A 19,375-nucleotide genomic window follows, 5' to 3' on the forward strand; every position below is an offset into this window, starting at 1 on the left:
CCACTGTACGACTAGACCTTAATAGATATTCACTATCATTATAACTACACATGGACGCTCTCATTGTGACTATGCGGTTGTGAATCGTAGAGGCTTATGAATAAGGACATGATCATTGGACTATGGACATGTTTAGTGCTAATGAGGGTTCCTGAAACTGGTCAGTATCATACGACATCTTTTTCTGATGGGTTTCGACTTACTTCATCATTTCCTCCGAGTAGGGCCCCTCTCCAGTTGCAGCCTGAATCATCATCACAAAGTGGCTCCTGCAGCTGTATAGCTTGAAACTATCCACGAGCCCCTCGTCGTCAAACGTGGCAACGAGCGTCTCGGGAAAGTCCTCCAGCACCTTTCTGTGCACGTTGTACCGGTTCTCCATCTCGATGAAGACACGCGAGTCTTGTTCGTTGATGAGCTGGGAAACGACCTTTCGCTTCTCGAGGTACTGGTCCTTCATCATTTCGCGGAGCGTGGAGACGATGGCCTGGCGGTTGAGGTCGGGGTCTTTGGCTTCTCGCATGCTCCTGAGGAAGACGGTGCAGTTGTTGGAGAAGAGGGATGCGAATTCCTCGAGGTCTGCGTCTGAGGAGGAGGGACGGAGGGATTCGTATTGGGAGTAGAGGGTGTTGAGGCGGGATTCGAGGATGGTTGCGGAAGGCATGGTGACGATGATTGTTGGTATGATTGCAAGAGATTGTGAGGGCTATAGTGTAGCTTGCTTTATCACTGGTGTAGTAATTGGGTGTATTGGATCGTTGAAGTCGTTGGTTGATAGAGAACTGTTAGTACAGGACAACACAGGGGAATCCCCCTTTATATATATCTCGACTTCCTCTGTCATCTTTTGGGATTGGGTTCCTAGTTGGATATTGTCAAGATCCCTGACTATTGCTTTCACTGGCAATTGTGGCTCAAGTTGCTTTGAGCCATCGAATCGGATGCTGCTGATTTTCGCCAAATCTAGATGTTGCTGAAATTTCGGCTCGCCAGGGGTAAATCGCCTCCTCCATGTGTCAGCATAGACTTGAAGCTCGAGCAACTTCGTCTCTTTCACACAAAACTCCGCTCCTCGCCCATTGGGTAATTCACAGTAATCCGTCTTCGTCTTCTTCCTGATCATCTAAGCGCAACTCAGGACAATCCCAAACACCGAGGCCGCAAGGGTAGAATCCATATCATCAATACTTCTTCGCGAAAACCCACTCGCAATACAATCCCATGATGCAAGTCGGGTCAACTATTTTCGAGCGGCGCGCGCGCTCCATCTAACGGGATAGTGAAATCTCCGCGGCCCTTATTTCCGCTCCATCATGTCGTCTTCGAGATAGTACTCCGTCGTGGCAACTGTATACCACCCCTGAATTCTAGATTGGGGAATCTTTACGCAATCACATGGGCAAATCAGGTGTGGGTTTTGCTGATAGCTTTGGGCCATTTGGAGCGAGCTGGAGCTTAGCAAATAATTGGAAATGCAGCTGGTGCCTGATGTTAATATTGAATCGATCGGGATATACCCGCTGAGCTCCGCTAAAAACCCATCGAGATGAAACCATTTGGGTGTGATTATTAAGAGTTACACATCACGATGATTGTATTTATGCACATTGATATCATCTGATGATGTATAGCCTTGCTTTCGATAGTGTTGGCTGAATAAATGCAGCCGGTGGAATGTAATGGGAGATTAGCCCCTGAAGCACACCACATAGCCTATAGGAATACTACCAATGTATGATATGATTGATATCCTCCGAGAAGCTTGTTAATCAACAGATATTGAGTAAATTTGGCTGTAAATGCAAGAATGAATTCGCTCATGGCACAAATACCTCTCACAACATGCACTTACCCCCAGCGCTCGATAAATTCGTCTCTCTTCTCGCTCTTGCGATCTCTTCGCTGGCCCTCGACAGCTGTCAGCCTGTCTTTTGCACCCTCCACCTCTGCTGCCAAAACAGTGATGGAACCGGAAATCTCTGGATCGACCAGCTTGGGGTCATTAAACGGGCTCTCTGCCAACACGCTATCCCGCAGCAGCTGAATGGCCAGTCTCGTGTCGTTTATCTGTGCCAGCGCTCCCATCTCAAACGTCTCCTGGGTATTCCGGGCAGTCTCGTCATACTTGTTCCATCTCTCATCGAGAATCCTGGACAAGCCCACCATCTTCGCCCTGACATCGGCCTCCTCGGAAACGGACGACGGAATCGACAGGGTGTACATGAGCGTATCGAGCGGGGGCTCGTCGACGACGCCAGACGACCTGCGGCGGTGTTGAGAGCCAACAGTGTTGGAGCGCTTCCGCGCAGGGGTTCCGGACTTGCTTGGGGAGGTCGGGAAGATGGACACGGGCGCGGCTGACGACGACTGCTTCACGGGCGGCAGGATCTCAACCGCCATCTCCGTCTTGGCGGTGGTGATGAGCGCGGCGGCGGCGGCTTGGTGCGACAGATGGGTCTCAATGCGTCCTTGGATTCGATCCAGGCGGCCCATTAGATAATCGAGACATTTGTCAATCTTGGAACTTGTTAGAGATCAATCCAAACAATAGGGGGCTGGCTCTGATACTCACGTAGGCCAAGGCACTGGACGTGCGCATCGCACTTTGGCCGCCTTCCGTAGAGACCGTCTGCAGCGCCGGCTCGAGGTGCTGCTGCTCCACAGAGATCTGAGCAACGGAAAGTATTTCCGAGTGCAACGACTCGACCTCGGCTTCGAGCGCCTTGACCTCATCGTCCGTCGTAGGTTTGACACGCCCCGAGCGCTCAGCCTCCACAAGCGTCTCCATGTAGGTGGTGTCCAGTTTGGCTCGGACTGTCTCAACCGTAATCTTGACCAGGCTAATTAATACAGCTCGGAGGTTAGCAAACAGAGGCTACTACTACACGTATAGTGACGAGAGGGCAGCTAACCGCGAGCAGATTTCACGCAGCTTGTCAATCTTGGACGTCTCGTCCGGGTCGGGCTGCTCCAGCTCCCAGCCCAGCTTCTGCAGGTTGGCTAGGATCTTGTCATCTCCCCGGAAGATCTCGCCCAGGGTGCCCTTGAGGTTGGATCCGGCCTGGGTGCCTTGCTCCTCGAGGTCAGAGATGCGGAAAGCAAGGCTCTGGGAGGCTGCCTCCACCTAAAGATGCACGTCAGCGAGCCTGTAACCTCCCATACAGCCCCCCCTCCCTTCGTATAGCGTCTGGCCATGTTACCTCTGCGGCAACCCGCTGCCGTTCCGACTCGGATTTGCTTTGCCTATCCAGGTCAAGGTCCCGTCTTCGGGCATCATTCTCAGCACGCTTCCTGACAAGACGCGATAACGCATCCTGCTGGTGGCGAAGGGTCTCGCTCTGCTTGGTGATGCTCTCGGTGGATCTCCTGAGCTCCTCAATGGCCACCTTGATGTCGTCCTCGGTGACGCTCTGCACCTCGGACAGGTCATGGAGGTTGGTCAGAATGTCGACCTGGCCGTTCCTGTCCAGCAACGAGTATCTACACAACCGCAATCAGCGGCTGAATCTGATGTGTAACCGGCGCCTGCATACTCACATTGCCAGCTCATCAGGGCTCAGCAGGTTGTCCGTCGTGAGATGCAAACTCGCCCACTCAGCCAATGCGGCGCCGTGGTCATCGTGCCTGAGATGCTGTTGCACCTCGTCCCTGCGGACCTGGACGCCGTAGGTGCGGGCAGCCTTGAGCAAAAGGGCCTCGGCATGCACCCTGGTCTCGAGATCCATTTTGAGCCTGTGGTTGAGCGAGGTGGCGTTTCCAGAAAGCCCGATTTCGAGGGAGTCGGTCGTACAAGAGCTGCGTGCGTGGTGAGGGGAAGTTGGAAGCTGCAATGTTTCCCAAAGCCTCCACGCCTTATTCCACCCTTGTGTGCTGCTGACGATTCACAGATTTCGTAGGTGACACGCAGAGATGGATGCCTTGCTTTTGTTGATTCCACCCCTGGATGGTGATGTGGAAGAGCTCACGAGGCTCGATGCTCTCTCCCCCCGCAAGAGGGGCAGACTGACTGCTGCTGTTGACGCCGAGAAGCGGTGCAACAACCCCTGAAGCTGCGAGTGACGGAGATGTAGGAACTGAATGGCCAATTCGTATTCGCGTATCGTGTGCTCTAGGATTGATGGAGTTGTAGCTGTAGAGGGCAACAGTTGCCCAAGTGCTTGTGTTGTTTGTGCCTGAGCTGAGCTGTCTTGGGTTGCAACCAGCATCAATTGGGTCGGGTCTCAATCCGGGATAATCGTGGATCATTGCGGCCCCTGTAAAGCCACGCTGCCACACGCCCAAAGGCCCCTGTAACTTGTAAGCAGCACCGCCAATGCGCCACTGCCGGCCTGACAGGTGATGGGCCGCCATCCATGTCTCGAGCCGCATCTTGCTGCAATCAAGTCGGCTTCGATATTAATTGTTATTAATTGCTACCGGTGCCTTAATCTATCTGGCCCTGATCAAACGCGCACAAGCCATGTGCCGTACCTGTGGCAAACAGCCAGGGCGATGCAACGATGCAACCCTTCCGCGTCATCTCCAGTGTCAGCTGAGCCCATGGAATATTCTCCGACTGATCGAGATACTGCACGAATGGATTATATAGACATGATGGACTCCATGGATCCATGTCGAGAGACTTGCCGCCCTTGTTCTCCTTGTCCAACGTCTTGCAGCACCGATGCTGTGGCCCAGGAAGCTTTTGCACCACTCTGTACATCATGAGCCGACTCTCGACGGCTTCGAATCAGCCATGGACTCATACAAATCCCAACTTTCCAAGATCAGTCTCCCGGATACCCTCTTGGCCGAGTAAAACAGGATCCGTGAGCGGCGGATCGCCCCGGGCGGCAATGGATAGAGCTTGCGAGTCTCCTCCAATTTGTATTTGTGTTGCTGGACTAGAGGCCGATCATGATGCCATATCGAGCCGCTCTAGTTTTGCGCCATGTGGCACGGCATCTCCAACGGGAGCGACGATGCCGCCTTGAGGGCCAGAGGTCCTTCTTCTACCTGTCTGCGTTGCTGTATACATGTAGACAGACAGAGCAGACATCTTGTATCGAACAAAAGCTTCGTTACTAAGATTTGTTCCTGGTCGAATGTATCCATGACTGCTCTGTATAAGCAGATAAAGGATATAGAGACGAGTGCAAGTGAAGCCGTAAATGCACATCTGTCGAAATCTCGGCCCGTATCCGGGTGGACCAAGTCTCCGGACGTGGCACACATGTCTCAATCCTCGGCCGCCCACAGCGAACCCGGTCCTCGAATTCCATCAGACGGCAACGGACGGGAATTCTTGTCGATTAACCAGCGCGGTTCGTCGCCGTTCATCTGACGTCTCTCAACGCAGTAGTCTTTGCGGAAAGGCACATGTTGGAGCCATGACCAGCGAGCAAGGGCCTCGATGATATCTGTTCGGATGGATATGTGACTTGAAGCCGTAACTGCATGTACGGTGGCCGGCTGTCTTCTGTTCTGTTCTGTTCTGCAGAGATGCGTTATGCACAAGTCCAAACATCCATCCAGCTGCTCCTTTCCCCAGCCGCGATGATGGTGTGACTGGCCGTGATGCATCCATCGATATACGCGGTCCGTCTTCTCTTCTTCACCCTCCTTGTACTTCCGGATCCCTGGACATCCCCCATTCACCAATCGATACATCTCCGTCTGTCATTGACGGGTGTAGCACAATGTATCCCTGTATCAAGTGTCAATGAAGGGGCAACCCGGAAGTAGCTCCGTCTTGACCGCCTGCCATCAGCTGTCTGAAAGAAGCACTGCCCAACCCTGACAGCTGGTCGGAGAAAAAAAAAAAGAGAGTCAGAGACCGAAACAGTTTCAGTTCCAGTTCCAGTTCCAGTTCCAATTCTCTCCGACTCGGCACAAAGAATTCCATTATCGGAAACTTCGTGCGCATCCTCTTCGCACAAGAACTGCAACTGCGACAAAAATCCTCCTCAAGACATCCATGGCCGGCTCCAGCATCTGGCGGCTTCGCTGGAACAGGGCCATTGCTCAGGGGGCTGGATACCTGCTGGTCGCCGTCGTCTGCCTGGCGAGCGAGCTGCTGATTTGGGGCCTGAGCCGGACGCTGGCGGCGGCGAGGCTCGAGTTCTTCTCGACCATTGTGGGCATGGCGGTGCTTTTTGCGCTGAGCACGGCGAGCTGGGTGATGTGGAAGAAGACGGACGACTGGTATCGGAGGTGGCTCAAGACAAGGGTTGGTGACGCCGTGCTGGTTTGCGTTTGCTTGGGTTTGTGTTTTTTCCAATGCTGATTCTGATTCACGGAAGGTCGACTTTATCAATTCTCACCTCGGGGCGGGATTCTCTGTTCCCATGATTATGCTGGATCAGGACGAGATGCTCAACGGCGGCGAGATTGGGCGCGTCATTGGCTCCTTTAGTAAGTCAATGCCTACATACCTAGGTAGCCTCATCTCGAAACCACAAACGCTGACTCTTTCTTTCCCACGCTCTAGTTGCAACCAACATCGTCTCTTGGGTGGCAGTATTCCTCCTCTCCGTGGTGGCCGTTGGTGGAGCTGCGAAACTAACCTCGCAGTCGCCCTCAAGGAAAGGCTCAATCTGCTCAAAGAAAAGCATCGCCCCGTCGTCAACCGATGATGGGACCAGTTCAGCCGAGTTTGACGATGACGCTGACACCAAGAGAACAAGACGCAGCCAAGGTGGTTCCTCCTCGTCTACCCCCAAAACTTCAGACACTGAGAAACAGGCTTCCGCTCCAGATCAAGGGGACTCGAACAATGAGCAGCCTGAAACATGTTACCATGACGAATCTTCATCCTGGAGCTTCTTTGCAAGACACTTTCCGATCCTCCTGTCGCTGACGCTCGTCTTCCTCGTCGGCATACCACTTACGATTGCCATGCACGAGGAGCGCTTCTTCGACGGCTTCACACTGTGGTTCATCTGGATATCCTCCGTCAGGTCCCAGCGGGCTTTCAAGCAATCTCATATATGCACCTTTTCCACCCCCCTGAAGCGAGGCCTAGCGACAATGATGAACCCCGTCCTACTAACCACCCTGTTCATGACGGGCTACACGCGAGCAAAGGCTTCTATTCTAGGACCCGGAGGCCTTGCCAGGACATTGAAAAAGTTTAGTGGCGGCAGCCCTCTCTATGCGCTTTGGACAGCTTCCATCAGCAACACACCTCTGCCTACCAACCCTTCCGGCTGGTACGGCGCCGGCGATGCTGCTCTCTCCATACTCGAGTGCGGCATTCTCGTCTGGGGCTTCAAGCTCTCGGAATGCCGTCGCCAGATCTTCAGCACTGCCGGCCTTCTCGCCATCATACTCTGCACCATTGCCGCTGCGGCAAACACGTTTCTCTCCGTTCTCGTCAGCCGTGCTCTAGGCCTTCGCGCTTCAGAGGCACTAAGCTTCGCCGCTCGCAGCACAACTCTTGCCCTGGCGAAGCCTGCCACCGAGGCCATTGGGGGGAACAGTCCCGTGAATGCAATGCTCGTGGTGAGTAACGGCATACTGGGACAGCTCGTATACCCCTTTATCCTAGACAAGCTAGGCGTAAGCAAACAGGACGGCGGCGATGTGGTCGCAGCAGGCACTCAAGAATCGGCCACAGATGAACCTACCCCTATCCAAACACTTTCCAACCATGACCCCATCTCTTCCAGCACCGACACCAGCTCAATCTCAGCTCCTTTTCCCCTAATTCCCAAGTCATGGCATCAGAACATCTCGACAGCCGATAGCCCCGTCACCGTTGCTGCGGGCATTGCTATCGGCGTCAACGGCGCCGCCATGGGCGTGTCCTACCTCTACGAAACAAGAAGCCGCGCAGCGCCATACGCAGCCCTCTCCATGATGGTCTTTGGCGTCATGACGGTGGTGTTTACCACTGTGGAGCCATTCAAGAGCACGCTCGTCAGCCTGGCGAGTCGGTGACAATGGACGATGGTCCTTTTTTTTCAAGGTGCGCTGGCTTTTTGGGGAGAGACCTTGTTCAGGATACCATTTTACCAGACACAGGCTTGAAAGGAGAACAAAATTGAACCATGTCGAAGAGAATAACGGAGGGTTTTTTTTAGATGTTTGGCATATTTTTTTAAAGCATGTACCATGGGCGATTGATGGCTATTTTGCACTTTGCACAAAAAAAGAAATGTAGATAGACAACATGGGAGACATGTCAGAATGTGGATATGGGAGGGAGTGTTTGAAACCAAATGATAAATTCAACGGGGATTTAGTTCCGGGATGGCATTTTGAGGGGCCAGTTACTCGTATGTGCTCGGTTGGCAGGAGATTTTGATAGGGGCAGCAAGTTACAATTACAGCTCCACGATCAAGAGCAATGTTTGCCCGTCGTGGTATCTCGTGATGGGGGAACGGCGGCCTACTCTAGTTTGCTCACTGCTATTTTGCATGTTATTTTTTTTTTTCTTGATTCTTTTTTTGGTGAGACAGAATTGAATATTCTCGCTTTCCGGCGGTCTTCATCATCCATTGTTTGTTCTCGTTTTGGTATATTACACTTCCTCGTTTGCATAACCTGCCATTCACAGCGGCATCCTACTCCAATCTGTAGCATCCCGCGTCAGTCACATCATCCGTCCAAGCTCACATACACCGCTCTCCTTCAAAGCAAAAGCAAAACAGAAAAAGAAAAAAACATACCTCTCAATCAAGTGCAGCCCACTCGCCGTCGACACGACATCGCTCAGCTCGCCCACCTTGAGCGTAAACGCAACGTCCTCAAACTCCTTTTGCATCTCGCCGCGGCCAAAGTAGCCCAAGTCACCACGCTTGCGAGCCGAAGAGCAGTCCGACTCGGTGGGAGCAAGATCGCCCAGCGAGGCGGCGCCGGACCGGATCGTCTTTTCGTGGGCCTTGATGATTTCCATGGCCTCGTCCTTGGTTCGTGTGATTTCAGCCTATAACAGCAATAACAAGCTCTTTGTCAGCCTTCTTCTTCTTCTTCTTTCTGGCCCTTCTCCCCTCCACAACACATAGATATCGTATCATCGTTTGTCATACCTCGCGCCAACTGCTCGGCCGGCGGCTCTCGCGGTGCTTGACTAGGAGGTGGGCGGCGCGAATCTTGCCCTCGGGGACGCCAGGCGCGGCGCCCGACCGCGAGCCGGCGCTGTGGTGGGCGGCCATGTAGTGCTTGAGCTTTTCGCTGTCGGTGCCCGCGGGGGGCTCCCATCGCGAGGTTCGCTCGACCGAGTTGAAGTAGTAGGGCAGGTTCTTGGAGTTGGAGTGGCGAACCTCCCAGTTTGGAGGGAGACCGGTGTCAGCCTGGTGGTGGTATTAGCAAGCAGTTCTTTTCGTCTCCCAGCATGAGCATCCAGCATGGCAGCTGTAGATGCTGGTGCTGCTGGTGCTGCTGGTGCTGCTGGTGCTGCTGGGTTGGTTATCTGGATGAAGGGATACGCACCATTGTGTCTGTTGTGCTTGATTTGAAAATGTCGTAAATTCGCCGCAATAGGTGAAAAGAGAGAGTCTTCTTCTTGTTCTCTTCGATGGTGGAGTTGGGACACAAGAGACGCTGGGAGATGGAGCTTTTTCAATGGGCGCGGGAGCCAATAGGATACCAGGTGGGCGATGAGAATGATGCGGGGGAGAGGCTAAAAGGATTGACCAAGAAGTGGAAATGGGGGAAGCTTTTCACTTTCTCGGGAACCTTGCAGAAAGAAGTGTTGGTGGGTTGGTGGGAAGATTTAGAAGAAGAGAAAAAGAAAAATATACGTGTGATGAATTACGTGAATGGTTGTAATGACATGACATCAAAAGCAATCAATTTCCATGACCTGGAAGCTGGTTGACTGTACATTAAGGTGCACTGATGTAACCAAAACGAGCATCCAGGCTAGTGTGACCCTGATGACGTTGGGCGTCGAGGGGCGGCGCGATTGGCCTGGCAACAGAACGTGGGAACGTGGATAGATTGTATGAAGCCTTGCCACTTTGTGTCCCGTCCAGCAGGGCACCGAGTCAATTGGGAATTTGACACAACGTTAGGGGTGGCGCTGTTTTAGCGGTTCGGGGGTGCTTGAATCATGGACGGACGGGCTGGTCAGTTGATGAGGGGCAGACCCGAGTTGAGTTGAGGCTTCCAGGGGTTTCTGCAGCTGTGCACTTTGAGGCTGGGCGTCAGTTGATCACGAGGGGGGGGAAGGTCACGATGCAACGGCGATCGAAGCTTGCGCAGGAGAAGGAGATGCGGGATTTGACTTGTGAGGGAGGAGGCGTCACATTGTTGCGTGTGTACCTTAGTAGTCTATATAGAAGCTGTGCGTAGATGCGTCGTTGCGTACCTGTTCATTCAGTCTCAGTAGCTGTAGAAGTGAGCAAGAGAGCCCTTGCAAACGGCTAGTCGTTGCTGTATTCATCATGTATGTACTGTATAAGCACAACCATCGTCAACTTGACACATACTCATACATCTCCCCTGGAGCAGTCATGGGATACTCGATCGCAGATTGTCATCCATTCTCATACAGTAAGCATGGATGCCAAGCGCGACTCGAGATCCGCAATAAGCGACCAGATGCCAGGCCACGGGTCAAGCCGCAGTCCAGCCCGACGTTGCTTGACTACCACGAGTACGGCATTAGAATTCTGACATTGAGCTGCAATGATTACACGGACATTCGACGGAGGGCTCGGCCACCGAAAGCCGTTGTGGGTTTTCACCTTGTCCGTCCCCCGCGTCTCCAACCGTTCTTGTTCTTTGCTCAGTGGGCGGGGCACAATGTACACAGTAATTTGATGTAATGCAGGTTCAAACGATGCATGTACTTTACTTTGCCGTCGTTTGGTCAAACAACAGGAGGGCTGCATGATTTTGTTTGGGTTGGATAGACGCAGCCCGAGCAGCGCCGATGTGAATGTAGACGGACGCGAGCACATGCACCCGCGGAACGAGGAAGAAACCCGAATGTCACCGAATCAGCCTGGGCCTGGCGCCAAGGTGCGCAACATGTATCTCCTCGCGTGTATGTATGTAGGTAGGTGAGATGCAGGCAAGGATTTGATGACATTGCAGCTACATGGCTCGTCTCCATTCTCTCCTCCAAGCGCCAGGCCATGGAACATCTCCTGCCACCTACCTAACCTGGCTTCCAATACCAGCGTTGATAAAGCGCGGAAGGCGGAAGGCCATCGGAGTCATTCGTAGCTGGGATGCTTCCCGAAGCCGAGTACGTCGGGTCTCATATACGAAGCAACGGACATGATGCGGGCATGCTGCGGCCGTCGCCCGGCGGTGGTGTGATGGTGATTGCAGGTTATCGGGCGTGTCCATATAGATGAGGGTAGGAGAATGGCGGTCGTTCGGGACATGTCTTGGTGACACAACGCTGGATGGGTAGCTGATGAGCTTTGGGGATTCGAATATGATGCTGAGGTTGAGGATTGAGGATTGAAGCTTTAAACGATGTTGTTTTACTAAAGATTGTATCGTGAATGTTTACACTTGGGTACATCTGCAAGCGCTTTATGGGCAAGCCTCGTCAACAAGTGCCTTATACCAGCTAGGTATGTGACCATCACTGCCCCCAGCTCAAACGGCTGACCGACTTGCCGGCATGATGCAGGACATGGATTGCAGGGAAACCCCGCTGGCAAGGGACCTGGTTGTCTTCTGAATACTCGTAGTAATAGAAATCCATTTGATCGGTGGAGAGAGATGTATATGACGGGCAAGTATCCTATAAACGCTGCGTGTGTCCTGGACGGGTGATGCTCGACTACATGTACACGTGCAGCCAAAGAAAAGCACTGGACATCACATGCCAGCCATCGATCGATCCAAGCTGCGAATAATATCCATCTCTCGGCCCCAGCTGCACAAGGCTCAGCACAAGAGTCAACCCCAACCCGGAACAAGTTGATACGACGAAATCCGTCGAGGCTGGAGACTTGACTCACGCTTTGTGGCTGCCTGGCTCTCCCGATCTGCAAGGTACACGCACGTACAGCCTGCTGGACCAAGAAGCTTCAGGTTGCACAGCCAGCGGGCGGCATCTGATTGGAACTCTACTGCAGGTGGACTTTGTAGACTTTGCCGCGCTCTCTCCATCACTCTGTCAGTGACTCGGTACAGAGTACGCTGCTGCTGATTCCGTGTTCGCCGGCGCTGCAGGTAAATAGTACTGCACCCCCCGTCTGATCAGGCCATCGTTGTTGTCTCCTGCGGCCTTCCAACCTTCTTACCTTGTACTTTTGCACAGAAACCAATCATCGCCCGGCCTTGCTGCCACTTTCTCCCAGACAACACACACAAAAACAGCACCGCAGCCGCGTATTTCCCGCTGCATCTTTTTTCTTTTTCCTTTCTCCTACAACTCTCGAAAGAAAAAAAAAACCAAAAACAAAAAAAACAACCTTGAGACTATTCACAAGCCGAGCATCAGCTACTCAGCAGCCTCGCTCAGCATCTTTGCCTCTTTTTCTTACTTTGCATCTTGCAGAGCATCCCTTCGAGACAAGCCGCGCGCAACTCTCTCTCTCTCTTCTGCTGCTCAAGTCCGCACTCCGCTATCTGTCTGTCTGTCTGTCTGTCTGTCACTCAAAATTCACTGGACAGCCAGCTCAGTACAGCACATTGAACACAGCACAGCACAGCACAGCAGAGGCAACCAACCCAATCGCTGCTAGTGCTGCCACGCTACCACCACATACCCACTACCAGGCGGCAAATCATTGAACCCCCTGGACTTTTTTTTTCCCCCGTCATTTGCTGCACCCAAGTCATCTCAGCACTTGATCTCTCAACCTTGCTCTTCCAAACCTTTTTTTCCCTTTACTTTCGACAACGACAACCATCGACGTCGACTTCGAACCCAGGAGCATCGCCATCTCCTCTCTTCACATCGTCACCCCCCATCCTCTTGTTTCACTCTCACACTCACCAAAATGGCGACTCCTCAGTCCACCACCTCGGACGATTTCTCCGGCCCCAAGAAGCTCGAGCAAATCACGTTCCGCTTCTGCTCCGAATGCTCCAACATGCTCTACCCCAAGGAAGACGAAGACGCGCACAAGCTGCAGTTCACCTGCCGCACCTGCCAGTACACCGAGGACGCCCAGTCGACGTGCGTCTTCCGCAACGTGCTCAACAACTCGTCCGGCGAGACGGCCGGTGTCACTCAGGACGTCGGCTCTGATCCCACGGTTAGTACTAGTGATTTCGTGCCAGTCCTGTGCCTTTTCTGCGAGACCGTCATCTCCTGCAACACCTGTGGAGTTCCTGCCAACGGCCATCTCGACTCTTGGCCCTCCCCGAGCGAGTCCGAGGACGACGACGATTATTCCGATTGTCGACCGGGTAGCGTTGGGACCATGGGCATGGCTCAGTTTAACCTGTTCATTTCCGACGACCCCTTTGAGGAATACGACGAAGAGATGATGGAAGACGTCGAGTTCGGCAGCACCGACAGCTCCACCGAAACCGACTCCATCCACTCCTTCAGAGACGAAGTTGGTCATTGCGATGATGGCGCGGTCCTCGTCACCCTTTGAACGGTGGCCCTGACCCTTTGGATGCCCGCCTCGACTTATTACGACGGCTTGCGGCGGTGCGAGCTTTGTCTCTCCCGCCAATGTTTACGATGACGATCGATACCCTGTATTACTATTATACTGCTCTGGTGTTTGACCCTGTCCCGCCGTCTTGGTGTTTTTATCGTACCGATGGGGACCTGAGATTGTGACAATGGGCCGGGGTCCTGTCGTGGATTTTCAGTCGTGCTTCCTTTATATGTGTTTGCATATCTGACATGGCAGCTGGCTGACTGTGCGTTTCTTTTTGCTTTTTCCAAACTACAGCTCCCACGATCCAACAAGGCGTGCCCGAGATGCAGTCATCAAGAAGCCGTCTTCTTTCAGTCACAAGAACGCAGTGCTGATACTGGCATGGTGAGCGCCTGTCCCCGGGGGGTTTTGTTCTGGGTTTTGAATTCTTGGTTAACCCGGCTTGCCGCGATGCAGAAACTGTTTTACGTTTGTTGCGAGTGTGGTCACATCTTCGATTAAACGCATCGCCTTTACGATTGGTCGTGTTCATGCTTTACTCACAGAGTTTGACTATGAACAACGAAGAATTGCCAAAGCATTCCAGCGTCAGACCTAGTTAGAGCTTTGCTCTTGTTTCTCTTTTTTTCCCTGTCTTGTTACAGTTGGCGTCGGGGACGGAAAATGCTACCGAAAGTGGCACATCTAGAGTCTACCATAATTGCGTACCACCGAAACCTGGAAAAGACGGATGACGGCGTTGGGGGGAGCATATTTAGAGGGAGTTTTTTGTTTGTTTGTTAGGCCGGTGTTGTATTACCACACCGAGCATGAATCCAGTCACTTCATTTCCAAAGAGTGACTTGTTGTTGTTTTGTGTTGTTTTCAAGTCTCTGTGTACTATTCAAATCATACAGATTGTCATGATTTCAAAGCCTCTGTGCATTATTCATGTCATACAGATTGTCATGTCAGAGGCACTTTTATACCTTAGTAGATAGTCTTGCAAATCAAATTCGGTGTAGGCAAAGAATCGTGTGTCTTGTTGATCAAATGTCTCATTTCGTAAACGCCATGTAAAAGTAAATGCCACCAGAGAGTATTTTTTCGTAATCGTACATGATCCATCCCAACTCGTACATGGAGACGACACCTTGTTGCCCCCTCCTGCATTTTTGTGACATCTATCCATCCAGCTGCCTCTATTCCCCCCTTCTCTCTCTCTCTCTCTCTCTCTCTCTCTCTCTCTCTCTCTCTCACACACACACACACACGTCCTCTATTCCATTCCTTATGCCTGCATGGGCGCCATGGACAGAATCTTGCTCCACTTCTTGCGCTTCAGCTCGGCGCCCACGGCGCCGTTGATGCGGGTGCCGACGGGGTCGCCCGACTTGTTGAGCAGGACGCAGGCGTTGTCGTCGAAGCGCACGACGGTGCCGTCGCGGCGCTGGGTCGGGTACCGCGTGCGGACGACGACGGCGTGGCGGATGTCGCCGCGCTTGACCTTTGCGGCGGCGGAGATGCCGGCCATGCCGGAGGAGGAGGAGCCGCGCTGTTCTTGGACGACGACGACGATGCGGTCACCTGTGGTTTTGAGTCGAGGTTGGTTAGCATTGGGGTGTACTCGAGGGATTGGGGATTGTCGTAGGCGTTGTGTGGTGGTGATGGTACCTATTCTGGCGTGTCGTTTTTGGCCGACGACGAGGGCGCATTCGACGAGGGCGGCGCCCGAGTTGTCGATGCAGTTGAGCATCGTCTGTTGAATGGAGAAGGAGAACGAGTGATTAGCACAGCTGTTGTAGTAAGAAAAGAGAGGAAGAGGAGGAGCTGTCAATGATGCTGCTCACCTTTAATTGAATCATTGTGATAAACAGCAGCAGCAGCAGCAGCAGCAACTTATGCAAGGCTCATCCAATCAATCGTCTGTATCTTCATCCCAACTGAAGGCATCGCCAAAAACCCACCTCTGGCGTTGAGACTTTTCGATGTCACGTGCCGCTTCCCAGAACCAGCCCATCGGTGACTTTTTAGCTTGCAACTCCCGTCCACCATCCCCCAATGGCTGGCTAATCCTCGGCTCTCATCACCCGGGGGTGCCTGAATCTGGATCAACAACCAACTTGACCCGATCCCTGTCCGTTTTTCTCCAAGCTCGCTGAAAAGGGCAAAAACGGGAAAAACTGGAGCTTCAACAAGGGCTTTTTTCTCCATCCGTCGCCCGGACAGCCAAATTCTTTGCTGCTCGTTGGCTGGCTTTGGCCCGGCGCCTTGTTTTCCCTGCTAGAGCTTAGTTGGGGCTAAGAATATCCTGTATAGTGCGGTGACCAGCCCGTTGCATTGCATTGGCAGCTGCGGTTTCCTGCAAGGCGGCCCCTTTCACTTTCACCTCTTTTCTCGCTTTCAATTTGTTTTTTTTTTCTGCTTGCATTTGATGGCTTGAGACTTTTCCGAGGCACTGTCGACAGCCTCACTTTCTTCTTCTTGTTTGCTTTTCCCTTGCCTTACGGATTTTGCGCTTTCGTTTGCTTCCATCAACCTTGCCGTCCTTTTCTAGCTGCTTTCATTCCCCTTTTCTTTTTAAACTTTGAATCTCGCTATTACAGGGCTGGATAGGGTAGCTTGGGAGTGATGACGTCGAGACGCTCCAGGTGACAAGAGCAGAGCTTCTCTTCTTTTTCTTCTTCTCGACGCCGCAACTCAACTTCCTGTTGCGCCTCGGTCTGTGATTCTCATCGCCGGAGCGACCGCGGCCTGCGAGATTTGCGACGCTCACGGAGCCTTGCTGCGTGTTTCATCCGTGACGGAAGCCGGCGCAGCTGCTGACGGGTGGAAATTAGAGTTATGAGGGAATCTTGAGCTCTCTCTGTCCGCTCCTTGAAAAAAACAGCAACATTTTGTTGGCGCCAGCAAAAAAAAAAAACCCCTCATCCTCTTTCTCTCTCTCGCCCTGTGCGATTCTTGCTCGTGTCGATTCACGGGTTTGCATCCGGAGATATTTTCTCTGCAGACAAATAATCACCGTCTAGACAATGCCGCCGCCAAAGGCTGCCGGGGCAACGGCCAAGAAGCAGCGCTTGACCCTCTCCCAGCTGGCCGCTTACGACGACATTCTAACGGATGCGCTCGTCGACCATGTGAGTACGAGTGCGCAATGCAGGTGAAGGACGGGCATCTAATTTTGACTTGCGCCAGGCTTTTTATTGGGCCACGGTTCCCAAGAATCGCTCGTCTTACCACCCATCACGGGGGATCCGAGAGGGTGAGGTGGCCAAGATCATCCAGGAGGATGTCGTCGTGAACAAGGACCTCGAGGCCGCCGAGAAGCGGCTGCTGACGTCTGTGGACGGCCTCAAGAGGTATGTCAATGGCCTGAGGCTGGACAAGGAAAAGGCCGATTTTGTGCAGCATCTGCGACGATATCTTCGCATCTACATGCCCGACTGCCCTTGGGAGGTCAGCACCACCAACCGATACACCATCGTCACCCACGAAGCATGCGTCATTGCCAGGCGATACATTAAGCGCAATGAGACGATCAAGTACCTCTCCGGCATACAAATCAACATCACCCCCGAGGAGGAAACGGAAATCACGGTCCGCAAAAAGGACTTTAGCATCGTGGTCAGCTCCAGGAAGAAGTGCACCAGCTTGTTCATGGGACCGGCGCGATTCGCCAACCACGATTGCCGCGCAAACGCCAAGCTCATGACCACCAGTCAGTCCACCATTGAGATTGTGGCCTCTCGGCCCATTGAAGTCGGCGAGGAGATTACAGTCACGTACAGCGATTGCTATTTTGGGGAAGACAACTGCGAGTGTTTGTGCCGAACATGCGAAAAAGAGCTGAGGAATGGATGGGCACCTGAAGGCGAAGCGGTCAACGTGAAAATCAGCGTCGAAAACGATGAACGGAAAGAGACGTACTCTCTGCGGAGACGGCGGAGGGACGACAGCATTGGCGGCTCCTCGCGCACTTCCTCGGTGACGCCCGACATGCGGCCACGCATCTACAAGACGAAGCCAAAGGTGAAGAGGCAGGATGCTCAGGAAACATCTGCGATTCCGACCCCCGCGCCCGAAGCAACGCCGCGAGGGCGGAAACGAACCATGGACGCAATGGCGACTCCGCCAATCACACCGGCCAAGAGGCTCAAGCTCTTGTCCGAATCATCCACCGCTTCGTCAAATCTACTCTCTCTCCCCAGCGCGGCCTCGAGCGTTGACGACTCGTCGAGCACCAGGAGCGTGACCCCCAGCCATGCGGATGCCCGCGAGACGGATACCGCGTCGCCCGAAAAGGAGAGCCCGCAGCCAGAGGCGCAGACGTCGCCAAGATTCTCAGCAGAGCGTTTGGACACATCCAAGAATGAGCAGCGACACGGCTATAAAGACGTCACCAGCATCACGGTGGAGCCCGTTTCTCCTCGGAGCATGGGAAGCCGTGCATCTCCAGACATGGTACCGGTAGAGGCTCCCGTTCAGTCGATCCCAAGGCCACGGCAGCTGATAACCATGTCGATTTCTTCCATCCTCAACGATCCATCATCCACCGACGATTCTCCCGAAGCATACTACCCTTTTGTGGCGAATGTACGAGTGACTGGCCAGCCCGTGGTCGAGTCAAAGTTTGAGCTCATTCCCGAGCCAGAAGATGAGCAGCCGGAACAGGAGCAACCAGAAATCAAAATCGAGGCAGAAATTCACGTCAAGACGCACCTAGACGTGGAAATTGAAGCAGAGGCCGAGGCCGAATCAACAATAGAGGCAGCGACAACGAGTGCGGACAAACCGAAGCGCCGCAAACGACAAGCTCCAATTCCCAAACAATCGACACCACCTCCCGCTCGAGTACGCAAACCCGGCGACTATGTGCTCACGCCGTTACTCCTGTCGGAGCCCGACATGGCATGGATTCAGTGCACAAACTGCAGCGACTACTTTGTTCAGCAGAACGCTTACTTTACCCGGTCTTCTTGCCCCAGGTGCGAGCGGCACTCAAAGATATACGGCTACGCATGGCCCAAGACGGACAAGACGGGGCCATCAGACAAAGAAGAGCGCATCCTCGATCACAGGATGATTCACCGGTTCCTCGATTCCAACGACGAGCGGAGGGCAAGAGGTCGAAAACTTTTGAGCGAGAGCAGAGACGATACACAGGAGCTGGATGACGATCGGGGCAGGGCGACCAAGAGAGGGCCCAACAGAGCAGGTAATACAAGTCGGAAAGACGAAGACTCGGGAGTTCGAAGGAGTGGCCGCGCGAGGCGGGTGAGCAGCAGGCTCACTGAGGAATGATGTATTTTTGTATGAATTGTAACGTTATACCACGGACGAGGCAGGGCAGCAGACCTTTTTCGTCTTGCTTCCCTTGCTTTATGCTTCTTTCTATTGCTAGGTGATGGGTGGATGGGTGGGAAGGGACAGGCGCGTTAGCTACGGATTGATCAGGCGCAGCGAGGGAACAAGTCAAGCATAGTAGGTACTAGGTAGTCTAGATGATAATTACCGTGGATGCGTCCACTGCCATTTTATTGGATGAATAGGTTAGTATTACTCTCTTGCAGTTGTATTGTTATTGTAAAATCATGAATCGTGAATGCTAGACGCCACTTTTTACTGTGTAAGTGAGACCTGCCCCAATGGGCCCGAGACAGCATGGCGGCGGACATGCCCAGGGAGAAGCAATAGTCATGATACGCTGGAACGGCAGTTGGAGGTTGACACAAGGTTGAGGGGCACGGGCGAGGCAATCATGTGGCCCCCGATGATCGTCCCTTTGGAGGTTTGTTCACGACCAGTCACAGAGCAAGGATCAACCAAAAGAGAGGCTCCATACCTCGAAAGTTGACGCAAAGTTGGGCTGCTAAATGGGCGG

General features: G+C 53.1%; 7 protein-coding genes across 7 annotated transcripts; 3 read left to right on the forward strand and 4 right to left on the reverse strand.

Moving 5' to 3' along the window:
• Window positions 1–138: 138 nt before the first annotated feature.
• Window positions 139–664, reverse strand: Triagg1_1348 (uncharacterized protein; the record flags this gene model as incomplete). The annotated part of the gene is made up of 2 exons (XM_062895408.1): window positions 139–151; window positions 204–664. The coding sequence occupies 2 exons, from the start codon at window positions 662–664 to the stop codon at window positions 139–141; spliced, it is 474 nt and encodes a 157-aa protein (XP_062759687.1).
• Window positions 665–1,848: 1,184 nt separating this feature from the next.
• On the reverse strand, window positions 1,849–4,368 carry Triagg1_1349 (uncharacterized protein; the record flags this gene model as incomplete). The annotated part of the gene is made up of 6 exons (XM_062895409.1): window positions 1,849–2,517; window positions 2,573–2,840; window positions 2,913–3,124; window positions 3,201–3,480; window positions 3,538–3,873; window positions 3,938–4,368. The coding sequence occupies 6 exons, from the start codon at window positions 4,366–4,368 to the stop codon at window positions 1,849–1,851; spliced, it is 2,196 nt and encodes a 731-aa protein (XP_062759688.1).
• A 1,588-nt stretch (window positions 4,369–5,956) lies between these two features.
• On the forward strand, window positions 5,957–7,920 carry Triagg1_1350 (uncharacterized protein; the record flags this gene model as incomplete). Its single annotated transcript, XM_062895411.1, has 3 exons — window positions 5,957–6,226; window positions 6,282–6,393; window positions 6,470–7,920. 3 exons carry the CDS (start codon window positions 5,957–5,959, stop codon window positions 7,918–7,920), a joined length of 1,833 nt encoding a protein of 610 aa, XP_062759689.1.
• Window positions 7,921–8,547: 627 nt separating this feature from the next.
• On the reverse strand, window positions 8,548–9,418 carry Triagg1_1351 (uncharacterized protein; the record flags this gene model as incomplete). The annotated part of the gene is made up of 4 exons (XM_062895412.1): window positions 8,548–8,557; window positions 8,653–8,909; window positions 9,013–9,276; window positions 9,416–9,418. The coding sequence occupies 4 exons, from the start codon at window positions 9,416–9,418 to the stop codon at window positions 8,548–8,550; spliced, it is 534 nt and encodes a 177-aa protein (XP_062759690.1).
• Window positions 9,419–12,897: 3,479 nt separating this feature from the next.
• Window positions 12,898–13,503, forward strand: Triagg1_1352 (uncharacterized protein; the record flags this gene model as incomplete). The annotated part of the gene is made up of 1 exon (XM_062895413.1): window positions 12,898–13,503. One exon carries the CDS (start codon window positions 12,898–12,900, stop codon window positions 13,501–13,503), a length of 606 nt encoding a protein of 201 aa, XP_062759691.1.
• Window positions 13,504–14,785: 1,282 nt separating this feature from the next.
• Triagg1_1353 (uncharacterized protein) lies at window positions 14,786–15,250 on the reverse strand (the record flags this gene model as incomplete). Its single annotated transcript, XM_062895414.1, has 1 exon — window positions 14,786–15,250. One exon carries the CDS (start codon window positions 15,248–15,250, stop codon window positions 14,786–14,788), a length of 465 nt encoding a protein of 154 aa, XP_062759692.1.
• Window positions 15,251–16,526: 1,276 nt separating this feature from the next.
• On the forward strand, window positions 16,527–18,795 carry Triagg1_1354 (uncharacterized protein; the record flags this gene model as incomplete). Its single annotated transcript, XM_062895415.1, has 2 exons — window positions 16,527–16,631; window positions 16,690–18,795. The coding sequence occupies 2 exons, from the start codon at window positions 16,527–16,529 to the stop codon at window positions 18,793–18,795; spliced, it is 2,211 nt and encodes a 736-aa protein (XP_062759693.1).
• Between the last annotated feature and the right edge of the window lie 580 nt (window positions 18,796–19,375).

The sequence above is a fragment of the Trichoderma aggressivum genome (genome assembly GCF_033847375.1).
Source record: "Trichoderma aggressivum f. europaeum strain CBS 100526 chromosome Unknown scaffold_003, whole genome shotgun sequence".
Taxonomy (NCBI): Eukaryota; Fungi; Ascomycota; class Sordariomycetes; order Hypocreales; family Hypocreaceae; genus Trichoderma; species Trichoderma aggressivum.